Source organism: Setaria viridis, chromosome 7 (assembly GCF_005286985.2).
Source record: "Setaria viridis chromosome 7, Setaria_viridis_v4.0, whole genome shotgun sequence".
Lineage (NCBI taxonomy): Eukaryota > Viridiplantae > Streptophyta > Magnoliopsida > Poales > Poaceae > Setaria > Setaria viridis.
The window spans coordinates 19,353,210-19,377,308 of record NC_048269.2 but is presented as its reverse complement, the minus strand read 5'-3'; the positions used below and the strand labels follow the sequence as shown (position 1 = coordinate 19,377,308).

The 24,099-nt window shown below is 47.4% G+C and overlaps 4 protein-coding genes across 5 annotated transcripts; 1 reads left to right on the top strand and 3 right to left on the bottom strand.

Annotated features, from left to right (window-relative positions):
• Nucleotides 1-150: 150 nt before the first annotated feature.
• LOC117865560 (uncharacterized) lies at nt 151-4,854 on the bottom strand. Of its 2 annotated transcripts, XM_034749786.2 has the most exons (5): nt 4,658-4,852; nt 2,566-4,511; nt 1,705-1,870; nt 1,528-1,576; nt 151-570 (listed from the first exon to the last, which is right to left on the bottom strand). In XM_034749786.2, exons 2-5 carry the CDS (start codon nt 4,455-4,457, stop codon nt 518-520), a joined length of 2,160 nt encoding a protein of 719 aa, XP_034605677.1. In that variant the 5' UTR covers nt 4,458-4,511; nt 4,658-4,852; the 3' UTR covers nt 151-517. The 2 variants fall into 2 exon arrangements, with proteins under 2 accessions (XP_034605677.1, XP_034605675.1); XM_034749784.2 differs by having other exon boundaries at nt 2,566-4,854.
• A 1,657-nt stretch (nt 4,855-6,511) lies between these two features.
• Nucleotides 6,512-8,416, bottom strand: LOC117864706 (putative magnesium transporter MRS2-D). Its single transcript, XM_034748818.2, has 6 exons — nt 8,084-8,416; nt 7,811-7,984; nt 7,571-7,699; nt 7,311-7,456; nt 7,050-7,209; nt 6,512-6,936 (listed from the first exon to the last, which is right to left on the bottom strand). The coding sequence occupies exons 1-6, from the start codon at nt 8,414-8,416 to the stop codon at nt 6,658-6,660; spliced, it is 1,221 nt and encodes a 406-aa protein (XP_034604709.1). The 3' UTR covers nt 6,512-6,657.
• A 6,363-nt stretch (nt 8,417-14,779) lies between these two features.
• Nucleotides 14,780-16,647, top strand: LOC117865151 (thioredoxin M3, chloroplastic). Its single transcript, XM_034749275.2, has 2 exons — nt 14,780-15,094; nt 16,030-16,647. The coding sequence occupies exons 1-2, from the start codon at nt 14,848-14,850 to the stop codon at nt 16,350-16,352; spliced, it is 570 nt and encodes a 189-aa protein (XP_034605166.1). The 5' UTR covers nt 14,780-14,847; the 3' UTR covers nt 16,353-16,647.
• Nucleotides 16,648-19,730: 3,083 nt separating this feature from the next.
• Nucleotides 19,731-22,528, bottom strand: LOC117865150 (subtilisin-like protease SBT1.5). The gene has a single exon (XM_034749274.2). The coding sequence runs from the start codon at nt 22,243-22,245 to the stop codon at nt 19,924-19,926; it is 2,322 nt and encodes a 773-aa protein (XP_034605165.1). The 5' UTR covers nt 22,246-22,528; the 3' UTR covers nt 19,731-19,923.
• Between the last annotated feature and the right edge of the window lie 1,571 nt (nt 22,529-24,099).

Below are 24,099 nucleotides of genomic sequence, written 5' to 3'. Positions count from 1 at the left end.
CTGCAGGATATAAACCAATGCCCTTAGATTAACTAGGAAGTTAATTCAAATCATCTACCCAATTGAAGGGATATTTGCCTTACTTTTGATACGTTTCCAAACAAGCCACACGCAGCTTACAGGTTACAGCACTATACAAGAATACAGATATAACAAATAAACCATTTATTTTGCAAAATATCGAACTGTTTACAGAGGAATTGTTTGGTATGAATATCAGGCTTGGCTTGAATTCCCTTGAGTTACATGACAGACAGCTATGCGACAACTCTTTACAGCAGTGTGTGTGTCGGGTAACAAGCCAGGGCAACTGAGCGTCTCCAGTCTGGCCCTGGTATCGCAAAAGTGGCAATATGGCCTGGTATATGCAAGTGTATGAGATGCAGCTGCCGCATGAGCATACGGGATTCTATGTGTTCGGCACAATCTGCGGCTTTGTTTCTGTCTATGCAAGTGTTGTGTAACTCGTATTTATCTGTCAATGTATGCGACAGTTTCAGCAACATGGTTTCATGCCTCAGAAGAACTTTTCGTAGTCTTGAGGTTGCTGGTCCCAAACCTCCATAAAACCTGAAACCATAAGGAGTAAAATTTACCAAAGGTCAGGCAAGGATCTTAGGACAAGATGCATTCTAGCATAGTACTAAGAAATAGTTCCAGGCTTCCATTGACCTAGTAGATAGAAAAGGCGCTAGTGCTAATGATTTGTACACAAGTTTGAGCCACAGTTCTGGGGAATGACAACCAGACACAACTCAAATTATGAGAATATCATACATTAAAATTTCCTTCTTTAGATTTCCCTGTTGACATATACAACACAAGAAGTTACACAGAATAGAGATGGTTATACTTCGCCAGTCTGCCCCCCCAAAAAAAAGATGGCAAAAACCACCCATGAACTGCACTTCCATGGAACTATCTATCTGCATCGGATTAAAAAATATATGCTGCTAGATGTGAGCAACTTCAATATACTCCCTCCGTCTCAGAACATAGCTACGTTTAGTTTTTTTTTTCCCAAAGTCAAATCTTTTTAACTTTGATCAACAATATCTCTAAAAATAATTTATTTCAAATAAAAAAAGGTTACATATTATAATAGTTGGTTTCACGATAAATCTACTAACATCATTTTTATGTTATTAGTCTTTATGATTATTTCGCTATTCGTAGTCAAATAGAAAAGGTTTCACTTTGAAAAATTCTAAACCTAGCTATATTCTGAGACGGAGGAAGTATCTATATTGCATGAATTTCTGGAGAGTATATAACGACCACATATATGTCTCCCTTGTTTTCTAATTTAGAAAATTAAGAAATTAAGCTTAGGCATATCTCTTGTGGCCTTTTCAAGTTTTAAACAGCCATTCAAAGTTAAAAAAAAAGTGTGGAAATGACAGAATGTCAGCAAAGCCACAAATGGAGGCATGGTGGCATACAAATATGGATTAAACAACTACCAACAAAACGAAAATATAAAGCGCATAATTGTCGAAAGACTAATTGAAGAAGCAGAAAATCTACCTATGTCGCCAAGAGAACTATATATTGGATCATCCATGACAGTTATGCCCTGCAGGAACAATAAAGAAAAAAGGATGTAAGTACTCCATTACAGATGACACAAATGAGGCAAGATCTGACTCTGGAATTTATATCCCAAGTGTATATGTGATGGCTAAACATAGCAGGAAACCTCACCTCTGAACCATTTAGGTCCATCCCAGCTTGAAGGTCTGTTTGTATTGATTGGTAACCAAGGTAATCTGAAATCGCAAGACTATAGCCATCTTGGATACCATGAAGGGCATCGGTGTTCGTGGGTGGGTTCGTCAAGTTCTCCATGCTAGAATATACCATCTCACCTCTGATTGACAGTAGATTGTATTAGTACACCAAAATGCATCGGATTTAAAGTATATGGCCAGATGCCACAGGGGATAAATAAGAATATGTAGTAAACAACAGTTAACTGGTGCATATACTAACATGACCGGAGATGGCTGCTCCATGCTATCAATGCACCGTGCAGAAATAATTGTGGCATGGGCTATAATATTTAGATTGAAAGACACTGACCGTCAACACTGCTACTACATAGTTTCTGTAATCAAAATGCATGCGAGCCAGAAATCTTTAACAAGTCCAATCAATGTTCTTTAGGGGTAAAATTTGATTTCACTATAGCAAAAGGCCCACATGCTCCAGCAGATATGAATGGGCTCCATGTTTTTCTTGACTAAAACTAAATGTGAAAGCTAGCTGTTGACTATTTGACATAATGGCAAGATTTACAAGGAGTCAGCCATGAACCGAGTAGTCGCATGACAGCTGTTGACCTTGTTTGCCAACACCAGCGTATTAGCAATAGCTTGTAGCTAACACTCATAATTGTCTATAAAAATATGTCACCTACAGGTAACTAGTCCAAGGCAAGTTTCCCTTAGGGCTCTGATTCCCTGTATTTTATCAACCCATAATATCAGAAACAAAAACAAGGCATTCGCTCTATGACTCTATGTATCTTTCACCAGAATGAAACAGCAGAGAAGAACAACTCACTTTGCTTTTGAAGTGTCACAAGCACCAGCTTCAATTGGTGGGTCATCTTCGATATCAATAACTTGAACTGCCTTATTTCCCAATAAAAATGTGTCAGCATTACTTGAATTGTTACCAAGAGTTGTTCCAAATTCAACTTGCTGATTATCTTGTAGCTCCACTGGACATCCAGCAGTGGAGCTTTGGCCTAAACGAGGATCAGCTCGCATGTCAGCAACCTCTGGACTACCAACCAGGTTGAGATCACGTATTTTAAATGAGCTAGACTGACCAAGCTTTTCCTCTTCCATTGTGACACCAGCTTCTGCTTTCATATTAGGCAATAACTCCGAATCAACTGTTTTTCCTTTATCGGGTGGATCAATCAACACTTCATCCTGTGGTGGCGTATCTAAATTGTAAATTTCTATTCCTTTTTCAACTTGCAAACTGAAGCTATTCTGGTGAGAAGCAAATGAAGGAGACGGTTCATTGGGCTCCTTATCCTCAACTCCATAATGTTGAGGTATGTTCTTCTGTTCTTCCATCTCTTCAGTTTCATCTTGTGTTCCCTTTTCCTGGAATGTCATTGATTCTGACACATGATTGCAGGTAGTGCTTTGTTCAGCATGTTCTTGTCTGACCACTTCATCTTTGCTGTCTTCCTGGATATTAGTTATCAAGTTGGTGTTAGCTTCTCCATCCATTGTTGCCTGCGATATTTCTTCAGCAGTAACCAGATTGATCTGTCCAGACACAGCAAATTCTCTTCGGGCTGGTGCTGCATTCCTGTTTGCAAGCACTGATCGTGGTCTTTTTGGAACTCTTGCAAAACTACAATAGCCTAGCAAATTTATAGAATCATTAGGTAAATTGTTCTCCATAATGGAGACCTCATCTGACGTTGTATCATCTTCAGCCTTCTCATGCAAAGTCTTATCATCTTCAACCTTCTCACTCAGAATGCCACTATCTTCAGGCCTCCCATCTGAGACTTTTTCACCTGAGAATACTGGCAAATGTTTTGTCTCTGCCTCTTGAACAGCACCAGAAGAATCATTGTTGATATTACCCTCTAAATTCAACACTTGCTCCACTACCTCTGAATTAGACACCACACTGTCCTCCTGCATTTTATTTGCCTCGTTCTCATCCTCCACCTCTTGCAGAGCATCAGCCTTCTGTCGAATGTTGCTGTTAGAACTAGCCTTTGACCCAGTATCCTCCAGCTCCGACTCCCCCATCGCTTCCACCTTCGATGATGGCCCCTCCCCAGCCACACCTGACACGCTACTCCCAACCTCATCAATCCCACCACTGCTTCGCCGCTCCCGTTTGAACCCAGGAGCCCCATCCTCATCATCCTCATCGTAACTCCGGGTATCCAAATACCCCCTGTTCCTCCCCCTATCCCTCCCCGAATCGGAATACCTATTATCAGCCCCAAACTTCCTCTTCCCCCTTCCATTGTAGTTGCTGCTGTTGCTGCTACCGTAATCACCACCACGGTTCCGCCGCGAGCGGGCGTTACGAATACCACACTCATCATCGACCTGCCGCCGGCCACTCCTGGCGTTGTAGTACTCCGGGGCTTCCTGCCCCGCCGGCAGCGGAGGAGGAGGCGGCAGCTGGCCCCACCCCACAGCACCGACTGCACCGCCGCGCTGCTGCACGGAGCCCGGCGGGAGCACGCCCTTGGCCACCAGGTACTCGGCGGCGAGGCGGCCGGCCTCCATGAGCACCTCGTACTTGTTCAGCGCCGGTGGAGGAGGAGGCAGCGCGGCCGCCGGGAGCGGAGGCGGCGGCGGCGGCGGCGGCGGCGGGTAGAACTGCTTCGGGCCGCGGCTGTAGGCGCCGCCGCCGCGCGCGAACGGCGGCATGCGGCTGCGGCTGCCGCCGTGCTGGTACTGCATCCGCGGGGCGTGGAGCTCGGATCGCGGCGCCGGCAGGCTCACGCCCTGCTGCTGCTGCGCCCAATCCATTCCCCGGGGGGCAGGACAGAATCAGATGCAGCGGGAGCAAATCGAGCGAATGAAATTGGGAGACGAGAAATGGATGATAATAATAAGACAAAATAGAGGGGCGCGAGATTCTGGTGGCGTTCGGATCGAACCCTAGGGCGAGGGGCGAGGAGGGTTGGGGGCGGCTGAGGCGCCGGCGGCGACCATCGGAGCCGCGTCAAAACGGAGTCAGGGTTGGTGTTCCCGGAATATGAATTTCGTCGTCCTTTTTTTTCGACAAAAATGGAGGAAATTTTGAGAGTGATTTGCGAGAGATGCTAGTTTTGATGTTTCGTAGTCAAGAAGTTCGTTTCCTCTTTTTCTAAGCTTTTTCGGTCGGTCGTTTCCCTTGAGGAGGGAGTGCACAGGTGGTTTTTAATTTGCGTGGTGGGGGTACATGTTGTTGCGTGACAGACACGTGGGCCAGAGAAGCAGTTGTGTGGATCTGTCAGCGAGGGGATGGGCCAGTTACGTGCAGATTGGTGTCAGGGACTCATGGTTAGGTCGTACACGTTCTTCGACATAGTAAGAGAAAAGCATATTACTAGCAGCTCAAATGCGATGAGATAAGAGAACACAGGAAAGTTACACGATTTGCTATTTGGATGAGGCGCATAATAACACATTAGTCATAAAAGGGGCACAAACAAACACGTAGTTGGACCTTATGGAGAAATCCACTAAGATTCCTATGGAACAAGTCATTGCACAAGTACTTTGTAGGAATTTATTATATGTATATTATTATTTGTTCTTAAAAGGGCTGTATAGCTTCTCAAGGAATTTCTCTTATATTGTTCTAAACCTACGAGATTCTCTATTTTTCTTTTGTTCTTGCCTCCCCGAGGAAGGCATTAGAGTGGCCTCATGGGTAACACCACGTCATTTTTACTAATCATAACTTTTGAATTTAATCCAAATGTAAATTGAACTTTTCCCAGCAAATAATGTAAGTTAAACTATGTATAATTAGTAGATATGTTTTAATAGCAAAGAAAATTCTTAAACTGTTGATGCGTGTTATTGGGCCAGGGATTACATCCATGGGGCCCTACAATAGGCATAGCCGCACAGCCAGAATCCCTGTCTGGCTAGCGCTGGTCTACAAATTGGCTAGAAACAATCTAGTCTACTCTTAATCCGACGCACGTTCCGGTAGCTGGTTTGTTACTAGACTTTTAATGTTTGAGATTCGTGCGACAAACTTCATCCGTAGGATACGCTCGTCTTCCTCAACCCTACCTCCGTTGCACGAGCTGCCGCCGCTCGCAGCCCCAATCTCCACCACTCCCCGCGCGCGCCACCTCCTGCTGTCGCGCCGCCTCCCGCGACACCGCGCCCGCGCTCCACAGTCGTCCGCTGCCCCATGTGGCGGCTCCTGGTACCCTTGAACTCCACCGCAACCCCCTTGGTCGCCGTCGCCCAGGCCCGCAGCGGCTTCCGCGGCTCGGCAGCGCCGTCGGCCGGTGCCCAACTGGCCCCGAAGCAGCTCCGCAGCAGCGCGGCCCTGAGGCGCTGGCGTGCCGTCGGCCCGCTGCTGCTGTGCGTGCGCGGTGCGCCGTTGCTAGAGAAAGAGAACAATCCAATTACTTTTGGAAATGTTGACCTTTATTTGTAAAAATGTTGAATCCATTTTTTCAAATGTTGAAATAGATCATAAAAAATGTTGTGTGTTGTATCGTTTTACAAAATGTTGATTTATGTTTAAGAAAAAGTTGAATATACTATTTTCGAATGTTGATCAAATTTTCAAAAATGTTGAATGTTGACTTGTATTTCTAGTTGGGCCTAATGGGATAGCCCCCAATCTACTTGCCACCCTCTCAAGGAAAAAAGTCGAAAACGAAAACAATTTTGTTACGACAGTACCCAAAATGTTTGTACGAGAAAAGGCGCCAAAAGACAACGACGCATCAATGTTTTAAAAAATAAAGGGATTAGGGCTCGCAAATTTCGACCTTAGCACGTTCTCCAGATAATTTAACTTAAGATTGATGTAACAGCGTCATCATGAAGGTTAGCAAGAAGAGAAAATTTGTTATTTGACACCGGAAGATGACGTGTATCTTCTTGTGTCATATACTAACGTCCAAGCCGGGTCCACACTCCGGTGTCACTGCAGTATGCCGCTCCTCCTGTAGAAGAGCAGCGCGACGAGGTAGATGGCGGCGGTGGCGCCGACGATGCCGCCGGTGACCTGCCAGAAGGCCCCGACGCCCTTATCGTAGAGCGGGATGGTGATGTTCATGCCGAAGACGCCGGTGACGGCGATGGCGGCGCTGACCACCAGCGTGCCTGTCGACAGCATGATCCCCATCTGTAGCAGCTGGTTCTGCTTCTCGTCCAGCATGATGTTGATGTAGTCCTCCGTGTCGTCCACGTACTCGCGCAGCTTCATCAGTTTCAGATTTCAACCCGTATCAGTTCGTGTTCATCACGATTGATTGCAAAATTGCAAGAAGGTTTGTTAACATTTTGTTCGTCAAGGGTGCGAGATCGGCGTACGGTGTTGAGCTTGTTGAGGGTGCCATCGGTCTGCACGAAGTAGGACTCCAGGAGGATCTCCAGCTCGTCGATCTTGGGCGTGAAGCCGGCGGCGGCGGAGGTCCCGTTGCCGTAGCCGCCGCCCTCGGATGATCCTCCCTCTTCCTCGACTTCTCCGTCCCTGCATTGGCACATTGATTGATGCTACGTCTGTATTCTGTCTGACACCGAGGGAGGCACTCTTCCTAGCTTGGAATTTATCGATCAGCTTTCGGTATGTACCTCTCTTCATCGAATTCGCTCGGTTCGTTGTCGGCGGCGAATCTCGATGACTGGCTATCAGCGGCTTGGTAGGCGAGCTTCTCGGACAGGTGCATGGCGGCCATGTCAATGTCGTCGTCTAGCAAGTGTTCTAGTTCATCCCTGACCTGTCGGAAGGTGCACGATGACACTTTCAGCAGTTCAATTTTACTCACCCATTACTGTTGTAACATGGCGATGAAGACATTTTTCACGAGAGTCAGAGTGATCGAGCAACTCACCTTCTGAACTCTCCCTGAAATAGCAACCAATCGGCTCTTTATTTGCCTCACGCGCTCAAGGTTGAGAGTGCTGACATTGGAGCTGAGCTCGTCTAAAGCCGGGTACGCCTCCTTCTCCAATGTGCAAGTCTGAAGAACACACACAAATTGGAAACAGCGTCAAACAACAGTTTTTTTTTTTTTTGCGAATAGCATGAAACAACAGCTGATCGCTGCAATTTGACCATGGGCAGGCCGTACCTCTTGTTCAAGCGACTTGCACGCGAACTCGAGGCACACCTCAAGCGCCCTGAACTCGAACGGCAGGACCTTGTCGCTTCCCAACGCCTGCCCGTCCTTGCCGTTGCCGTCGCCACCGCCTCCCCCGCCGCGTCTCGGCGGCAACTCACCCCCGTCCTCTGCCGCTCCGTCCTCCTTCCACCGTAAAAACCAAACCTTGCTTCAGCAAACAACGGTCCAAGGAAACAGAGAAGGATCGGAGCGGAGGTGGGCACGGACGGACGTAAAAGAGACCTGCGGCGGCGCGGGTGAGGCGGCGAGGCGCGCGCGGAGCTCGCGGACGAGCGGCGCGACGGCGGGGTCGCGCGGCGCCGGGACGAGCACCTCGGCGGCGGTGATGACGGCGCGGACGCGCTCCAGGTTGACGACGACGGCGCGGTCCCGGCCCATGATGCTGGACGGGTAGGACAGCGCCGGGTCCAGCGCGCGGAGGTCGCGCGCGGGGAGCCCCGTCCGCCGCATCAGCTGGTGCTTGCCGGCCGCCTCGACGCGCCACGCGCCCGCGCCGGACACCGCCGCCCACTCCCCCGCGCACCCCGCGTGCCTCCGCCGCGCCGACGACGCCATGGCTTTGCACGCACGGCTCGATTGGGGTGCGGCAGCCGGATGGCGAGGGCGGCGAGGCGGCCTGCGGCAGTGCGGCTACTTATGTGCGTGTCGCGTTGGTGGCGTGGCGGCACGAGCACGGGAACACCAACGCAGACGCAGGCGGGCAAGCCTCAAGCTGGGGCCTGCGGGCGGAGGCGGTCTCCGGCCGCTGCCCTGTGGGCCCTGCCGCCCTTTCTGCCCGCGGGTTTGGTCTCTCCGCTGTTGCGTTGCGTAGCTGTTTGTCGACGTCCGGAATAAAAGGTGCATGACACTGGAGTAGCTTGCTTGCTTGGGGCAGGTTAGTGGTGTAGCCTGCAGGCATGAATGAATGAGCTTCCTTGTTTGGAAAGCCGTTAGGAACAATAACAGGAACAGGAGCTTAGCTTATTGCAATGGGCTTCACTTGTCGCGGTACATTTTGATGCGCAGCTCTTATTCGCTGTGTTACGGACCGTCCAATGTGGAGCCGGTACCACAATAAGCAAAAGCGAGCTCGGTTGGTTATGTTTCTTCCGGTAGAATATCTATTCACTTGGGGTTCAGATCTTAAGAGTCAGCACAGATGTTTGCGTTTACAGCTAATTATTTCTTCAATAGTTTCTTTCAAAAATAAATTGTTTTGCTAGTGGAGGGGTATGTATGTATGTATATGTCGATAGTGATGTGCATACGGTGACTTATCAATCTTATGATATTCCATCTCGATCGTTTCTCTTGAAGGTGCTCATACGAGTATGTTGTGTCTGCATGCGTTGGTAGAGATGTCCACGTATATATAATCGTCGTGTTGTAATGGAAAATATGATAAAGTAAGAGTAAACGGTTATGGACAATTTTTAGTTTAATTATTTTCATTCAATGTTAAGGATTTTTTTGAGGAAAAAAGAAACAAACTTTATTCTAATTTGTATAAGTTTATTTTGGTAAAATTTGTAATATTTTTGGTGAAGTTGCGGTTCCGGAGCTTTAGTGGAGTTGCAGTTGAAGAGGTTTAGCGAAGCTGTGGTGCGTCGCTCGGCGAAACCCCGCCCGGTGATTTGGACGGCCTATAGGGAGCCATGCAGCCCAATGTGGCGCTTCTATTGTTTTCGTTCCGTTCAGAGGCGGCAGCCTTGCTGCAAGAGGTCATGCCAATGGAGACAACCTGTAGATGTCATTGAAATATTAGTAGTCTGAAACAAGCTTGAACGGTGTGACATTCGACTTGTTTAGCTACGAACTGAGACTCGTCCATCCGATCGTCTTAAAGTCGTCAAGCAGTCTTAGGCTCCATCAATTAGTGAGGAGGAAACCGAATCTGTTGGAGTTCCTCGCCATCACCTCCCCTAGATCCAGGATTCATACCCTTCAGTAGCAAAGATGTTAGTCGCAAAGGCTACTTACCTGCCGAGGGGGAGGACTACCTTCGAGGTAGATTCGGCTCATACAATGCTAATATAGGACCTAATTTGCCGAGGAAAATAACGGAGAAGTAAAATCAACCGGTACGATTCATCCACTCTACATAAATAACCTAAATTTTTACTTTTTCTTATGGCTCATTCAAACAACTTCTTCAATAAATTCTTGTGCTTTTCAATCCTCCATTTTGCTCATGCATTTCTATCCTATTTCTACTTTTTTTTCTTTTACTGTCTTTTGGCAATTCTTTGTTTGGGTCTAAGTTTCACGGGCACTCCGTACATAATCCAAGAAAAATGGAAATGTGACACAGACAAAACAGGCATGAATGCCCCTTTAGCCTCCCTTGGAACATGGATTTGTTGACGACCAAAATTGGCAAACTTGGTCAAACCTGTCCGTACCGGTCTCCCAATCGGTCAGACCGATTTAGTCAAAATCCTTCAAATACAAATTGGACTTCACCATTATGTAGCTCTCGTCGAGTAGATAAAAATTCATATATAGAACGTCCGATTTGGAGTTCGGATGAGAGAGTTATGACCTCGTGAAGATCTGCACCCGAGGAGGCAGGTCGGATCGATTTGGAAACCGGTCAGACCGGTTTAGGTCTGTAGAGTCTGAGTAGGAGTTGTATTTTTACACAAGATTTGTAAGGGTTTTGACTCCATTAAGGACAAGATCTCCCTTCCATATAAATATCAAGGGCCACGGACGATTGAGTGCATTCAATCGATCAAAAATACATTTTTTATCTTTTTATCTTTTCCCTTTGCCCTAGCTTTTCCAATCTACTGCTTGTTGTTCCTCCTTTATCTCTACATCGATTGAGGGCATTCTAGGTGGCCTGCCGACCCTACCCTAGAACAACTCCGCGTGCTCCTGCCCTAACAGGGTCCCTCCTAGGCGAGCGGTCGTTGGCTTCTTCGCCGGACTCACCGGCGAAACCGGTCTGACCGGTCTACATAGCTGGTCTGACCGGATTGTGTAGAGCTGATGCAAGGAGCCTCTTCCACATACTACACGTTCGAGTGCGTTCGTGTGTTGGTCCTAAATTTGCGCCAACACATTTTGGTGACTCCGCTAGGGAAGAAGAAGAAGGATCTGTCAGTTGCTATGGCTGATGATAAAGGAGCTACTGCGGAAATCGACCCCAAGAACATCATCGACATGACCGACGGAGATGTTCTGGATGACAAGCGCCAAGCCTTCAAGGAATTTCAGAAAGCTCGAGGGAAGCTGAGTGGAAGGAATTCATGTTGGGTTTTCGAAAGAGTGGAAGGAATTGATGTCGGGTTTTCAAAAGACTCGTCAACAAGGAGTGGTGCAGATTAAAGAGTTTCAGTTTCCTCCTCTCCTTGATCAAAGGATCAAAGGTAATACCCGATGTGAGTAAACCACTTGAAGCTAACTCAGAAGTTGCTAATCTTATTGATGGAGCTAATTTGCTACCATGAGTCAAAATTTGAGTCTATGATTAATTCTCGTTTAGAGCGAGTAAAGGCCAACTTTGATAAACAATTTTCTTGTAATGATGTTAATTCATCTATTTCTAATACCAAAAATGTTAAATATACTGCACTTGAGAATCCATCAGATTTGCATATACCTAAAATTTCCATTGGTGCATCACCAATAAACCACATACATAGCCGGACTACCATTGGTAATTCGGCTGGTAGAGGGAGTGCAATTACCGCTAGTAATGCTATGATGCCACATACGGTTGTGTATAGCGAGCCCTTTGTAGGTTCATATGTTCCTTTGTCTAATGCTAATAGTTCGTTGCAGCATGTTTCTAACACATTGCCGAACCAAGCACCAACATATACCACACCACAGCCTACTTTAACTCGAGCACAATGTCCTGAATTGGCTAGTAATCCTAAAGCCACTTATGGGATGGAAGGATTTAGAGAAGAGATGCTTGAGTTGTTTAGACAAACTTTTGGTACGGAGTCTAAAGTCAAGAATCGGTCATACCAAAGACCGTATCCTGATAGTTATGAGTATATCTCATGCCCACTAGGATTTAAAATATCAGAGTTTGTTAAATTCAATGGTGATAATAGTAGAAATACAATAGAGCATATAGGCCAATTTATTATACAATGTGGTGAAACTAGTTCTAATTATATTTGTAAGATGAAATTGTTTCCTTTATCTCTATCGGGTGTTGCATTTACTTGGTTTATTTATTTGCCACCCAATTCAGTTCACACCTTTGCTGATATAGAGAATAAATTTCACGATTATTTCTTTACTGGTGAAATTGAATTAAAATTGTCACACCTTACATTAGTTAAGCAAAAAGCCAATGAATCTGTTTTTAAGGATATTAGAAGATTTAGAGACACTAGAAACTGGTGCCATAGTTTGACAATTTCTAATAGGGATCTAGCTGATCTTGCTTCTGCTGGTTTGCTTGATATTCATAAAGAGAAGCTAGATGGTCAAGAATTCCTAGATGTTAGTCGGTTATTGCAAAAAGCTCTAGCTAATGAAAACCGACTTAAAGAATCTAGGAATTAACAAAAATCTAATGAAAAGACTAGTCATCCTGTTTATGCATTTAATTGTGAATCTTGCAACTCAGACGATGAAGGTAAAGATGTTTATGATGCTGAATTTTTTTGGTCTCCTAAAGATAAACCTAGTGCTTGTGCTTCTATCAAGCCGGTTAATAAAAATTGGCAAGAGGATGTTAAACTCACTTTTGATACAGCCAAGTGCGATAGGATCTTCGATGAGTTGTTAAAAATTGGAAAAATCAGATTGTCTCATGCCATACCGCCAATTGAAGATTTAAAACGGTATGCCTATTGCAAATAGCACAATTCTCATTCTCATGCAACAAATGATTGTACTGTTTTTCATAAACAAATACAGTCAGCCATCAATGAAGGACAATTAAAGATTCGTGTAATGCAGGTTGATGAGAATCCTTTTCCTATAAATGCTTTCATGAACACCATTAAAGTACGGAATCCTAAAGTGCAAATTCGACCACATCAAGCTAAAAAGGCTAAAAGGATAAATGTAATCATTGTTGAGGAAAAACAGAAGGAAAAAGTGCTGTTGCAGAAGGCCCCTCAAGGAACATCGAAGACTTCAATGCTCAGGGGTAAGACAAAAGCAAGAACGCCAGTGCTGTAAAGACTAGTCTCAGAACTGGTCTGACCGGCTCATCCAGAAGCAGTGGGGCTGACTCCAAGTTAAAGAACATGGTGAAGCCAACCTTCGAGTAACTTTTGGCCAAGTACAAGAAGGGAACCAGAAACAAGGAAGTCGGCCAAATAAAGGTAAAAGGTTAAATTTTTCACCTAAGGAACAACCATACTTTTATGAACCTCAAGTTAATTATGTTGATGCACCTTATTCATATGTTGGATCGACTACACTATGATTTTGGTCATATCCTTGCTATTATTCACCTTTGGATTATGGTAGTTTACATATGCAACCATATATCATTCAATACCCTCCTACATGTCCAAATTATGGTTCAATGCAAAGACCAATTATTGCTAGCAATGATCTGGACAGAAGTCCATCTGTTGGCCATAAAGTAGGTGAGAAAGACATCAAGAAAAATTCAAAATCCCCACAGCTGAGTACTCAAAAGAGAAGATTACAACGACTACGGAAGCAACGATCGGTGGAGCAACATGCAGAGGTGATGCCAGCGAGGTTAGCAGCTACTAAGCAGGTATGGAGGGCAAAACAAGTTGTTTCTTGAATTAAAAGCAAGTCTTATGGCCGATAAGATGGTATCACCCTTAGAGAAAAAATAATATGGCTGATGCATTATTCATAATCATCCTTAGGTAATTTTGGTCCAGGAGAGTGTTTTTTGGCACTCATACTTTGCAAAAAATAGGGAGGCATGTGTTGACGACCAAAATTGGCAGACCTGGTCAGACCTGTCTAGACCGGTCTCCCAACCGATCAGACCAGTTTGGTCAAAGTCCTCCAAATTAAATTGGACTTCACTATTATGTAGCTCTCATTGAGTAGATCAAAATTCATAGAATGTCCGATTTGGAGTTCGGATGAGAGAGTTATGACCTCGGTAAGATCTGCACCCGAGGAGACAAGTCAAACCGGTTTGGATCTATAGAGTCTGAGTAGGAGTTGTATTTTTTTTGCACAAGATTTGTAAAGGTTTCGACTCCATTAGGGGCAAGATCTCCCCTCCCTATAAATATAAAGTGTCACGGTCGATTGAGGGCATCCAATCGATCAAAAATACATCTTTTATCTTTTATCTTTTCCCTTTACCCTAGCTTTTCCAATCTACTACTTGTTGTTCCTCTTTCGTCTCTACATCGATGAGAACGTTCTAGGTGGCCTGCCGACCCTAGAACAACCCTGCATGCGCCTACGCTGACAGGGTCCCTCCCGGGCGAGCGTTTGTTGGCTTCTTCGCTGGACTCGCCACAAAACCGGTCTGACCGACCTTTGTGGAGGTGCTGCAAGGAGCTCCTTGCACGCTGCACGTTCGAGTGCGTTCGTATATTGTCCCTAAATTTGCACCTACAGGATTCATATGCAAATGTTTCCTTTCTTTGTGATCCTTTAGAACAAAGGGTCGATCATTCTAAAATCCAACAAAATTCTTATGAAATGAAGGCAAACTTACATGAGGCTTGAAAACTTTGGTATGCCTCTATCTTTTCTAATTCCTATGCTTTTATATATTGCAATCCAAACGTTATATTACTGAAATTTAGAGTTTGTACACTTAAGCGAGAATATCTCATAAATTTAGAGACTATTACCGAAATTTATTTTTACGTCAAATTTATTTTGTTTTAGCGAGACGCGAGAGAAATCGCAAGGCTCAAGGGTCCAACGCCCAACGCTCGGCAGTCGGGCGCCCGCACGTTTTCGCCGTGGGGTCAACCGTCGCTGTCTTGAGGCAGGATCGGCCGTGTGCGGCTGTCTCGTGAATTTTCTACCAACCGCATTTCTCCGCCACGACTCGACCTCGACTCACGAAGTCACGCATGGCCGCCGCCGCCGCTTCCTGCCCCGCGCCGCCGCGCCAGCTCTGCTCCGCCGTGGCGTTACCGGCCCTCTCCCCCTCCGCGTCCCGCCACTGGAGGCTGGTCGGCTCCGGCTCCTCCTCCGCCCGGCGGTGGCCGTGCCGCCGCTGGGCGCATCGTCCGGAGTCCGCCGCGTCCCGGATCCGGCGCCCACCGCCGTCGCGGCGCGCGGCGGCAGTGAGGGTGATCTGCGCCTACCCCCCCGGCGGTAAGGGCCTAGTTGATTTTGATTGAATCCCCGTGACGTTGAGGCGTGAAAGCTTTGTTTCCCATGCTCTCTTACTGCTCGCTAACTGCTTGTCGGATGGAATGTGCCAAAGTGCCAATAGCCTGCTTCGAGTTTGTATTGTAGTTGCCACTTGGCATTGCTTTGTAGCTTACTTGCTTATGGCGGACTTGTGCTCCAATGGTACGGCCTAAATGCTGTGGTGTAACGCAGCCTGTTGGAAGCTAGAATGTAACCCATGGGAATGGAATGAGACAGGGGCAGAAGAATTAGGCTGGTGCAGTTGATCCTTTGAGTTGAAGCTGTGATTATCTGAACCTGGTGGAAAGTTGAGCCTTGATACATGCTGAAATTAGCTATGGTAATCAATTCTGGAAATAAAATTGGACTTGGCTGGAACTGTTTTGAAATAGTCCAATATCTGTTCCTGTTCCCGTGCAATGAAAATTTCACGAGTAAATGGTTATTTTTATCTACGTGCGAGTTAGTTCTACACACGATGGTGAATACAACTCAAAACCCGAAGTGTTTTACCATAAAGATAGAGTAGCTATCATGGGTCTGTGCTTATTATATTATCTGACTGCCCTGCAGATTTTTGAGCTACATCCTCATATTTCTGGTGTCTGCTCCTGTTCCTACACTTTGTATGATTGAGTAGATCTCGTGCATTGTTTTATTCGTCTCCTTTGTGTGATAGGTAACCCAACAAGTTAGGTCATCTTTGTGATTCAGCTAACTAAAGACTCTCAGATGTCCTATACAAGTCTTTACCTTTTCAAGTTTCCTATCTCTGTCACATGAGCAGAGCAACTTCTTTATGTTTGACATAAATGTATTTTCAAAATTTTCTCCATGAAGCTTGTCTAGAAATATTTGGAAACTGTCTAATGGCAATATTCTGTCTGTTTCTACAGCTGAAAGAATCACCGCATGCTCTTGGAATGAATATGTGATCTGCAGTGATGTACCGGTGCTTATTGAGTTTTGGGCCTCCTGGTGTGGACCTTGCAGAATGGTCACACGAACTGTCGATGAGATAGCACAAGAATATGATGGGAGAATAAAATGCTATAGGCTCGACGCTGATGATTACCCGCAGATTGCTACTGCTTACAATATTGACAGGATTCCAACTGTTTTACTCTTCAAGGATGGAGAGAAAATACATAGTATTACAGGGACACTGCCAAAGGCTGTTTATGTGAAAGCCATTGAGAAATCTATTTCAGAACAATGATATATTTGATTAATATTCTTTGGTCCAGATTTATGAATCTGCGTACTTTGTTTGGCTACTAGATAGTGCAGAGAGAACTTAAGGTAAAGTTGGAGTTTACAACATGAGTATCTTACCTAGAAGTATGAGACTCTGGGTGGTCCTTTTGCTATGCAATAGCAAGTGTAAATATAGATGTATTTCGAAAGGAAGAGTGCTAATTTTTTGTATTTCAAAGGATGTAATGTGTTACAGGGCAGCATATTTGAGGCCCTCAGCACCTTGTTAAATGAAGTAACATCTAGATATTTCTTAATTTTCTTGTGGTGTCTATCATCTAATTTTATCTGTTTCATCCTTCATGCTTTCAGTTGATAGTACAAATCCTGCAGGTGCTTAGTTTTCCCAATCCTTATTCACACAAAACTTAACACCTCTTATCACACCTATATACACTACATCAGCTAATCAGTTGAGTTTTTCAAAAGGTGCCAGCACAACAGCACCATGTGACTGTGAGTACTAGTGTTGCTACTTATTTACACCAACAACAAGCTAATTTTCTCAGCTATCTCTTCAAGGTATGTTCCACCAACACGTTTTAGCCACCATCTTCATTTATTCTGTTCGATGTTGGATGCGTATATAATCAGCTGGCTGAATCGTGGTTCTTGTTGGACAGGTTTTTTTGTTCCCTTCTAGGTTGTCACATCTATATATGGATAGACCATATATATTATGGAAGAATAACAGTATTATGGAAATGAACTTACCTGTAGCAAGAACATAACTTGAATCCTGAGAGAATTTATGCTGTTCGAAACATATATATCTTCTACTTGTGCTAAGGTCATATATGATAACTTTTTTTTTGAGAATATATGATACATACATTATTGCTAATCCCCTTGCCGTGGTCCCCCCCCCCTTTTTTTTCTTTTTGAACCCAGCCAGCAGGAGATCTGCCTATTGTATTACTTAAGGCCCAGATGGGCAAAGCTTCCTCTTTTCTTTTTGAAGTGAGCCGGCCGGAGATCTGCCTATTGTATTACTTAAAGACCCAGACGGGCAAAGCTAATTTTTCTCATTACCTCTGTATTTCTGAACACTGTTTCCTTGACCCGGTAGCCCCAGTTAGGATGCCCATGTGAATATTTTAATTGGATGTAGATTACATTATTTTTCCTAATATCCCATTGAGTATTGCAGAATTGTTTGATCTTATAAAGAATGATATAATCTACATCAAGATTGGGCACCGGCAGAGCTGGTGTGGGGTATCTTTGTTATTACTGCCCCAGGAAAGATTTATGGAGGCACAAAACAGAAGAACTCTAGTCAAGAAGCACGGATCAGGTGCATAATTTATATTTTTATAAAGTTTAAATTGAAGGGTTAACATGACACGGCTATGACCTAAACACTGCAGAATTGTGCCTACTCTACTTAGTGGATTTATTGACCAAATTATGCTATTATCATTACTTTGACCAAGTATGATGTTGTCATGGCAGACTGGATGGTTACTGCCCCGTCTCATGCATGCCATGCAGCAAAGCAGGTTTGTAATGATTATGTGGCGATGATAGAACGGGTATGTACTGGATGATCAGCTTGGTGTCATTGATCTCCATGCATTCTTGTTCAGCATTCAATTCTCTCAGCAGAAGCCCATCTCATAGTGTTTGTTTCAACCCCAATTCAACATGATGAAATGAATATGGAACTTGGTGCTCTTGTTGCAGGCTTGCAGCTATGTAATTCTTGGTGTCTCCATCATTTAAGAGCCTGATATACAACCTTAACATGAGGAAATCACTTGGTTCCTCGAGTACTTTCGAACCATCTGCCACGATGACTAGTTGACCACTTCATGGTTGCTACTGGAATTTATCTGCTTCTGTCATGCCATCATCAGAAAATTATTGGACGACTTATCTGCAATTGACATGAGATTAATTTTGGTGATAGATGTCAATTGGAACACCATTTGGTCTGGGACATCTATGATGGTGTACCCTTGGGAGCCACACGAGCTGACACAGTTCACCTTCACCATGGGTAGGACATCCTGTGGTATCAGACTGTCAGAGACCGGAGACCCTGATAAACATTCGATACTAAAGTGGATGGTACCAGGCATTACCTGATCCATTGCAGTAACCATGAAAGTAATTTTGCGACTGCTGATGAAAAAGGATATGCTGAGACTATAGTTAGTGCAAGAACATTTTATGATATGGCTAACGGCGAATCCAATAACAGTTGAAACAGCCCACCGTAATGGCAGGATCAGTTGAAACCATGAAATGTGTGATTGATGACCGTCGTAGTACCTGGGTGCATTGTCATTGTCATCATCAGATGTACTGGAACTGGTGTTTAAGTCTCTTTAGAAAACTTCATTATCCTTTGGGTACTTGTGAGGCATTACCTCCTGGTATCATCTCAGACTTGTACTGGCCCCTCTGCCTTGCCAGTACAAGAGATGCACCTGTGCTACAAGGCACTGGAGCTCCAAAGCCACACAGCTAGCAGTCAGGCCACTCGATAACTCATCTAGCTTGATCGGCTTTAGTTTTCGCATACATCTCCTCCCATGTTAATATGGTCAACAACAGCATGGAGAGTACCTAACTGTGGGTGGCAAATGACTTTGATGTGATATGGATAATCATTTGCAGGTCTTGTTCTGCTGACAGTGACCTTAAGCCTAAGGTAGAAGTTTAGGATGATTAGGATTTTGGACTAGTTGTAGGAATGGTGTCTGAGTACTGCAGACCTGCAGTGATCTGGTATCAGCAAGATGGCCATGGGTTTTCAAGATTTTTCTGCTGCGCAGCAAGTTTTCTGTGGAGCCAAGGACACTATATTTTTGGATGCTTTGGAGATTGAATTCCTCTGTGTTTAATAGTATCCAATTGGATTATTGTTGATAGTGTTACTAGTATCCCCATTTTACAGATCCAATTGGCTGTGGAGATACTGGGGTTTGCTTGTTGATCAATTTTTGTGAACTATCTTCTCGCAACAATGCTACGTTTGGAGCTTGGAAGTTGTCTTTGCTTTATCTTGTATATGATCTATCAATGCCCGTAGGTACAAATCGTAGGAGTGAAGGTGGAGATGTACCTGGCTCCAACTCATTGTATGAAACTTATTAACATGGACCATCGTGTCTTTAGTATATCTTTTGCAATTTATCTGTAGTAAATTGATGTTCGTTCTGTTCTTGATGATGGTGAACAGAGCACCCATCTGATTCTGAGTTTGGCAAAGATGTGGTGCAAGTGCCTTTCAGTTCCAACCATTTTGCATTTGTGTGCTGCTTTTGGAGCAATCCAGGATATGGTTGCAGTTCATTTGCAGCAGAGTCTGATATACTGAAGAAAAAAAAACAATCGAGAAATCTATAATTTGATTATCAGATATAAATTATAAATACACTTGTCAACTGTAGTAATTTAGTATCTGGTGAGGCTTTCCCCCCTTTCTTCAGACTATATTTCTTACTGTGCCTGATCAGGATTAATTACAAATATAGTATGTTTTCTACGGCCATAATTTTATTTTTGCTCCTGTTATGTCTTCCTCACTGGGCAAATGCTGAGACTATAGGGCTCCTGACAACATGCTTGCCTCCAACTTCATTCCAGCTCAAGAACCCGTAGTTCCCAATGTAGTTGTACTCATCTGAGCTCCTTTTCACCTGGCTGACCTGCACCGTGACCGTGAACGTCTGCTTGCTGCCTTTGCCACCGAAGGACAGCGCCGTCGGCGACACCGTCACCTTCATCCCCGCCGGCGCAGTCATCGACACGCTGTACTTCGCCGGTGATGCCGCGACGTTGGTCAGCACCCTCTTGAACGTCCGGGTGGCCGAGTTGGTCCTGTTGAGGATCACCATGAAGGACGGGTAGTTGAGGTCGAGGCTTGCTCCGGCGCAGCTGGGGTTTCGCCGGCCGGTGATCGTCGATATCTGACGGCTGCTGTAGCGAAGGCCGCACAGGAAGCTGACGTAGTCGTCGGCCGCCGCGTCGTACACGAGCCCCGGGTCCATGGCGTCGTTGGGGCTGACGTGGCCGCCGCCGAAGTCCAGCGGCGTCCCCGGCGACCCGCTCGGCATGCTGACGATGACGTTGCCGGCGTTGTCCTTCACGTAGGCCGTCGTCATCATCGCCGACCGGATCGCCGCCGGGCTCCAGTCGGGGTGCGCCGCCCGCAGAAGAGCGGCCACGCCGGCGACGTGCGGCGACGACATTGACGTGCCGGAGACGAGCGCGTACTTGGTGAAGACCTTCTCCATGATCTCCTTGTTGGGCACCCAGGCCGCGAGGATGTCCACCCCGGGCCCGACCACGTCGGGCTTCAGGATCGTCGGGCTGATCTGGCCCGGCCCGCGGGCCGAGAAGTAGGACACGGCCGGCGCCGGTTTGACGCCGAGCGCCGTGCCGCCGAACCGGAGACTCGCCGTGGGCGCCCGCGCCCCTCTGCGGCCCCCATACGCCGCCGTCATGTACTTGGCGATGGCGGCGCCGTCCGACGCGGTCACCAGCACCACCGGCATGGTGTACTCCGACGGCTGGAGGAACTCCTTCGTGTCGCCGGCGATGATGGCGCCGCGGGCGCCGTTGCTCTGGACCTCGTCCATCTGCTGCCCGATGCTCACGTCGCCGGCGGCCGTGCAGAGGACGTACTTGCCGCGCACGTCCTTACGGCTGAGGCTGGAGTACTCGCACCTCTGCTTGCTCCTGTTGCCGTGGCCGTAATAGAGGTTCCCGCCGGCGATCGCCGGGCTGACCTGAGGGTACACCGACTTGCCATGGATGGTCGCGCCGCTGCCGAGCGTGACGGTGGCGGTGAAGTCCCGGTCGATGCTCGAGGCGCCGACGGTGGCGATCCACGGAGCGCCGTTCATGATGGTGTACCCGTCCGAGCCGTCGTTCCCGGCGGAGCACGCCACGAAGACGCCCTTCTGCATGGCGGCGAAGGCCCCGATGGCGATCACGTTGGTGTCGTAGGACGTCTCGGGAAAGCCCAGGGACAGCGACATGACGTCGACGCCGTCGGCGACGGCGCGGTCCATGGCGGCGAGCACGTCGGTGGACGCGGACTCCAGCGTGTCGGCCGAGAACACGGCCTTGTACATGGCGACCCTGGCCACTGGGGCGACGCCGGTGGCCGTGCCGTTGGCGTAGCCGAAGTAGCTGGCGCCCCCGACGGCGGCGCCGGCGGCCGTGGACGACGTGTGCGAGCCGTGGCCGTAGTAGTCCCGCGGCGAGTCGTAGTCGTCGGGCGAGATGCCGAGGCCGCTCTGCTTGAGGCCCTTGCTGAAGGACCGCGCGCCGATGAGCTTCCGGTTGCACGCGGAGGCGTTGAACTTCTGACCGGCCTCGCACGCGCCCTTCCACCTCGCCGGCACGGGCTTCTTGATGCCGGCGTCGCTGAAGCTCTCGCTCTCCGGCCAGACGCCCGTGTCCACGATCCCGATGATCACGTCGTCGCCGTACTTGGACGCCGGCCACAGGCCGGCGCCGGCGCTGAGGCCGAGGAACTCCGGCGTGCGCGTGGTGTGGAGGCGGCCGTACGTCTCCGGGAACGCCGCCACGTGGCCGTCGACCGCCTTGAGCGCCTCCAGCTGCGCCGAGGTGAGCGCGGCGCTGAACCCGTGCATGACGTGGGTGTAGGTGTACAGGTGCACCGGCGGCGGCGCGCTCTCCCCCGCCGCCGTCGTCGTCGCGGACGCCAGCGACGACAGCACGGAGAGGTACCACCCCTCGTGCTCCACAAACGGCGCCGGCATCTTCTCCACGTCCATCTGGACGATGTACGACCTCCGTTCGCCGCCGGCCACCGCCGCCGCTGCAAGCAGCAAGAGGCTGATCGCCCCGGACAGCACGGCCCGGAACATCATCGCGTCAGACGCCGCAGCGCAGACAGACTGCGAGCGAGTGGATGGATGAACTGAGCTGAGCTGAGCTGACTCACTTGAGCTCAGAACTGCCGCTTCTTATGCATGAGCGGCGGAGTGGCGAGAGCTGAGCTGAGTGAGAGTGAGTGAGTGGACGCCACGACTGGAGAGCACTCGCAGTCGTCGCGTCGTCGCCGGGGCAGTGGTGCCGCCCTACCAGATGCATTATATACATAATGGATTCCATGGCGGCTTGGCCTTGCATGGAACTAATCAACTGTCAAAGAAAAAGAACCCCAAGAAGAATCTTTGGAAGATCACCAAAGCAAGCTCGGCCTGTCTGTGATCGCCGATGACGGGGGTGGCCTGCATGTTCGTCGACGTTGCAATCATTGCACAGTGCCATTAGCTTGGCGCGAAAGCATGTATCATCGAGGCGTTCGGTGCGCGTCCATGTCACCAGCCTAAGGCTTGCTTTCCTCCCACGACAGCGGCTCTTGTTTCATTAGCACCCGGGCGCACGAGCTGATCTGATCTGATTACTGTCCTCTCTAATCCTCGCGCCTTTACAGAGCTAATTCCATGACACCTTGTTTACGCGTCAATCAGTTCGTTATGCAGTAGTGCAGTACTATCAGCGCCACTTGGCACTAGTGCTGTAGGGATTGCAAAAATTAAGGGGAAAAGGGGACCGTGATTTGGAGATGGATTTGTTATCTGTGAATGGATGTGCTGATACGGTCGCATGAAAATGGAGCTGATCGATGCAGGACAGCAGAGCATAGAAACAATGCAGGGTTGTGTTCGTGGGTGCTCCCTGCACTCATCAGACTTTCCAGCCGGCGGTCGTCGTCGTGTGTGCTGCCAGCTGCCTTCCCCATTCATGCGCTCCTTTACGGCCGGCGGCCTTCTACTTCGCCGCCGCCGCCTTCAGTGGCGGCGCGGAGCAATCCGGTTGACTGGATCACTGGAGGCCTGAGATTGGAGAGTGACTGAAACCGTTGAGGGTGGAGGAGTGCTTCACCACGGTTGCATCGTTCTTCATTCAATTCTGAATTTCGCGTAACGGGTTCTTATTCCCGGGGTCGCATTGTTCATTGAATTCTATTTTTAGCGTACCAGACTCTAATTTCTGACGGCGATGGTAATAGCATCGACTCCCTGTCAGTGACTCGGTCTGCAGGGCGGCGTTGAGAAAATCCTCAGGTTTTCAGCGAGAAGCTGTGGTGTGGCGTCGTCGATCTTGCTTGCTGCGAGATTCGGATCAATTAGTATTATATTTGCTGATGAAACTTTTGAGGAAGGACAAAATGTTCAGGTGGAACAGTGCGGCACAGTTGCATGCGCCTATCCAATTCTGAGTTTTTGGCGTAACGGATTCTAATTCCTGATGGCGATGCTAACTGAAAGTGATCTGAAACTCCTTGTCAGGCTGCAGTCCGGCATTGCTTCAAATCATCAGGTTTCCATCATGGAGAGAGCAAATGGACGTGGTGTGGCTTCGTCGAACTTGCTTGTGGCAGGCTCCAAACCAAGCATTATTCTATCTGAAACTCCGAGGCTTTGAGTACTCCGTTCCATACTTCCATAATACAGTTCAGTTGAGTACTCCATCTGAAAACCTCTGCCACCCCATCCCACTCCAAAAACTTTGCTTCTCGCAAACTCATTGCACACATGGCGTATAACACTCGTAATTTCAAACTCCACAAATTCAACTGGGCACAAGTACAAGGAAAAAAAGTAAGAGATTGGTACTGGACAGTATAATAGCAGTGGTTGCAGAGGGTAGCAAGGTGGCATTGTCCTAGCAAATGCCTTTTTGGACGGCGATTACTGATGATTGGTGTGATTATG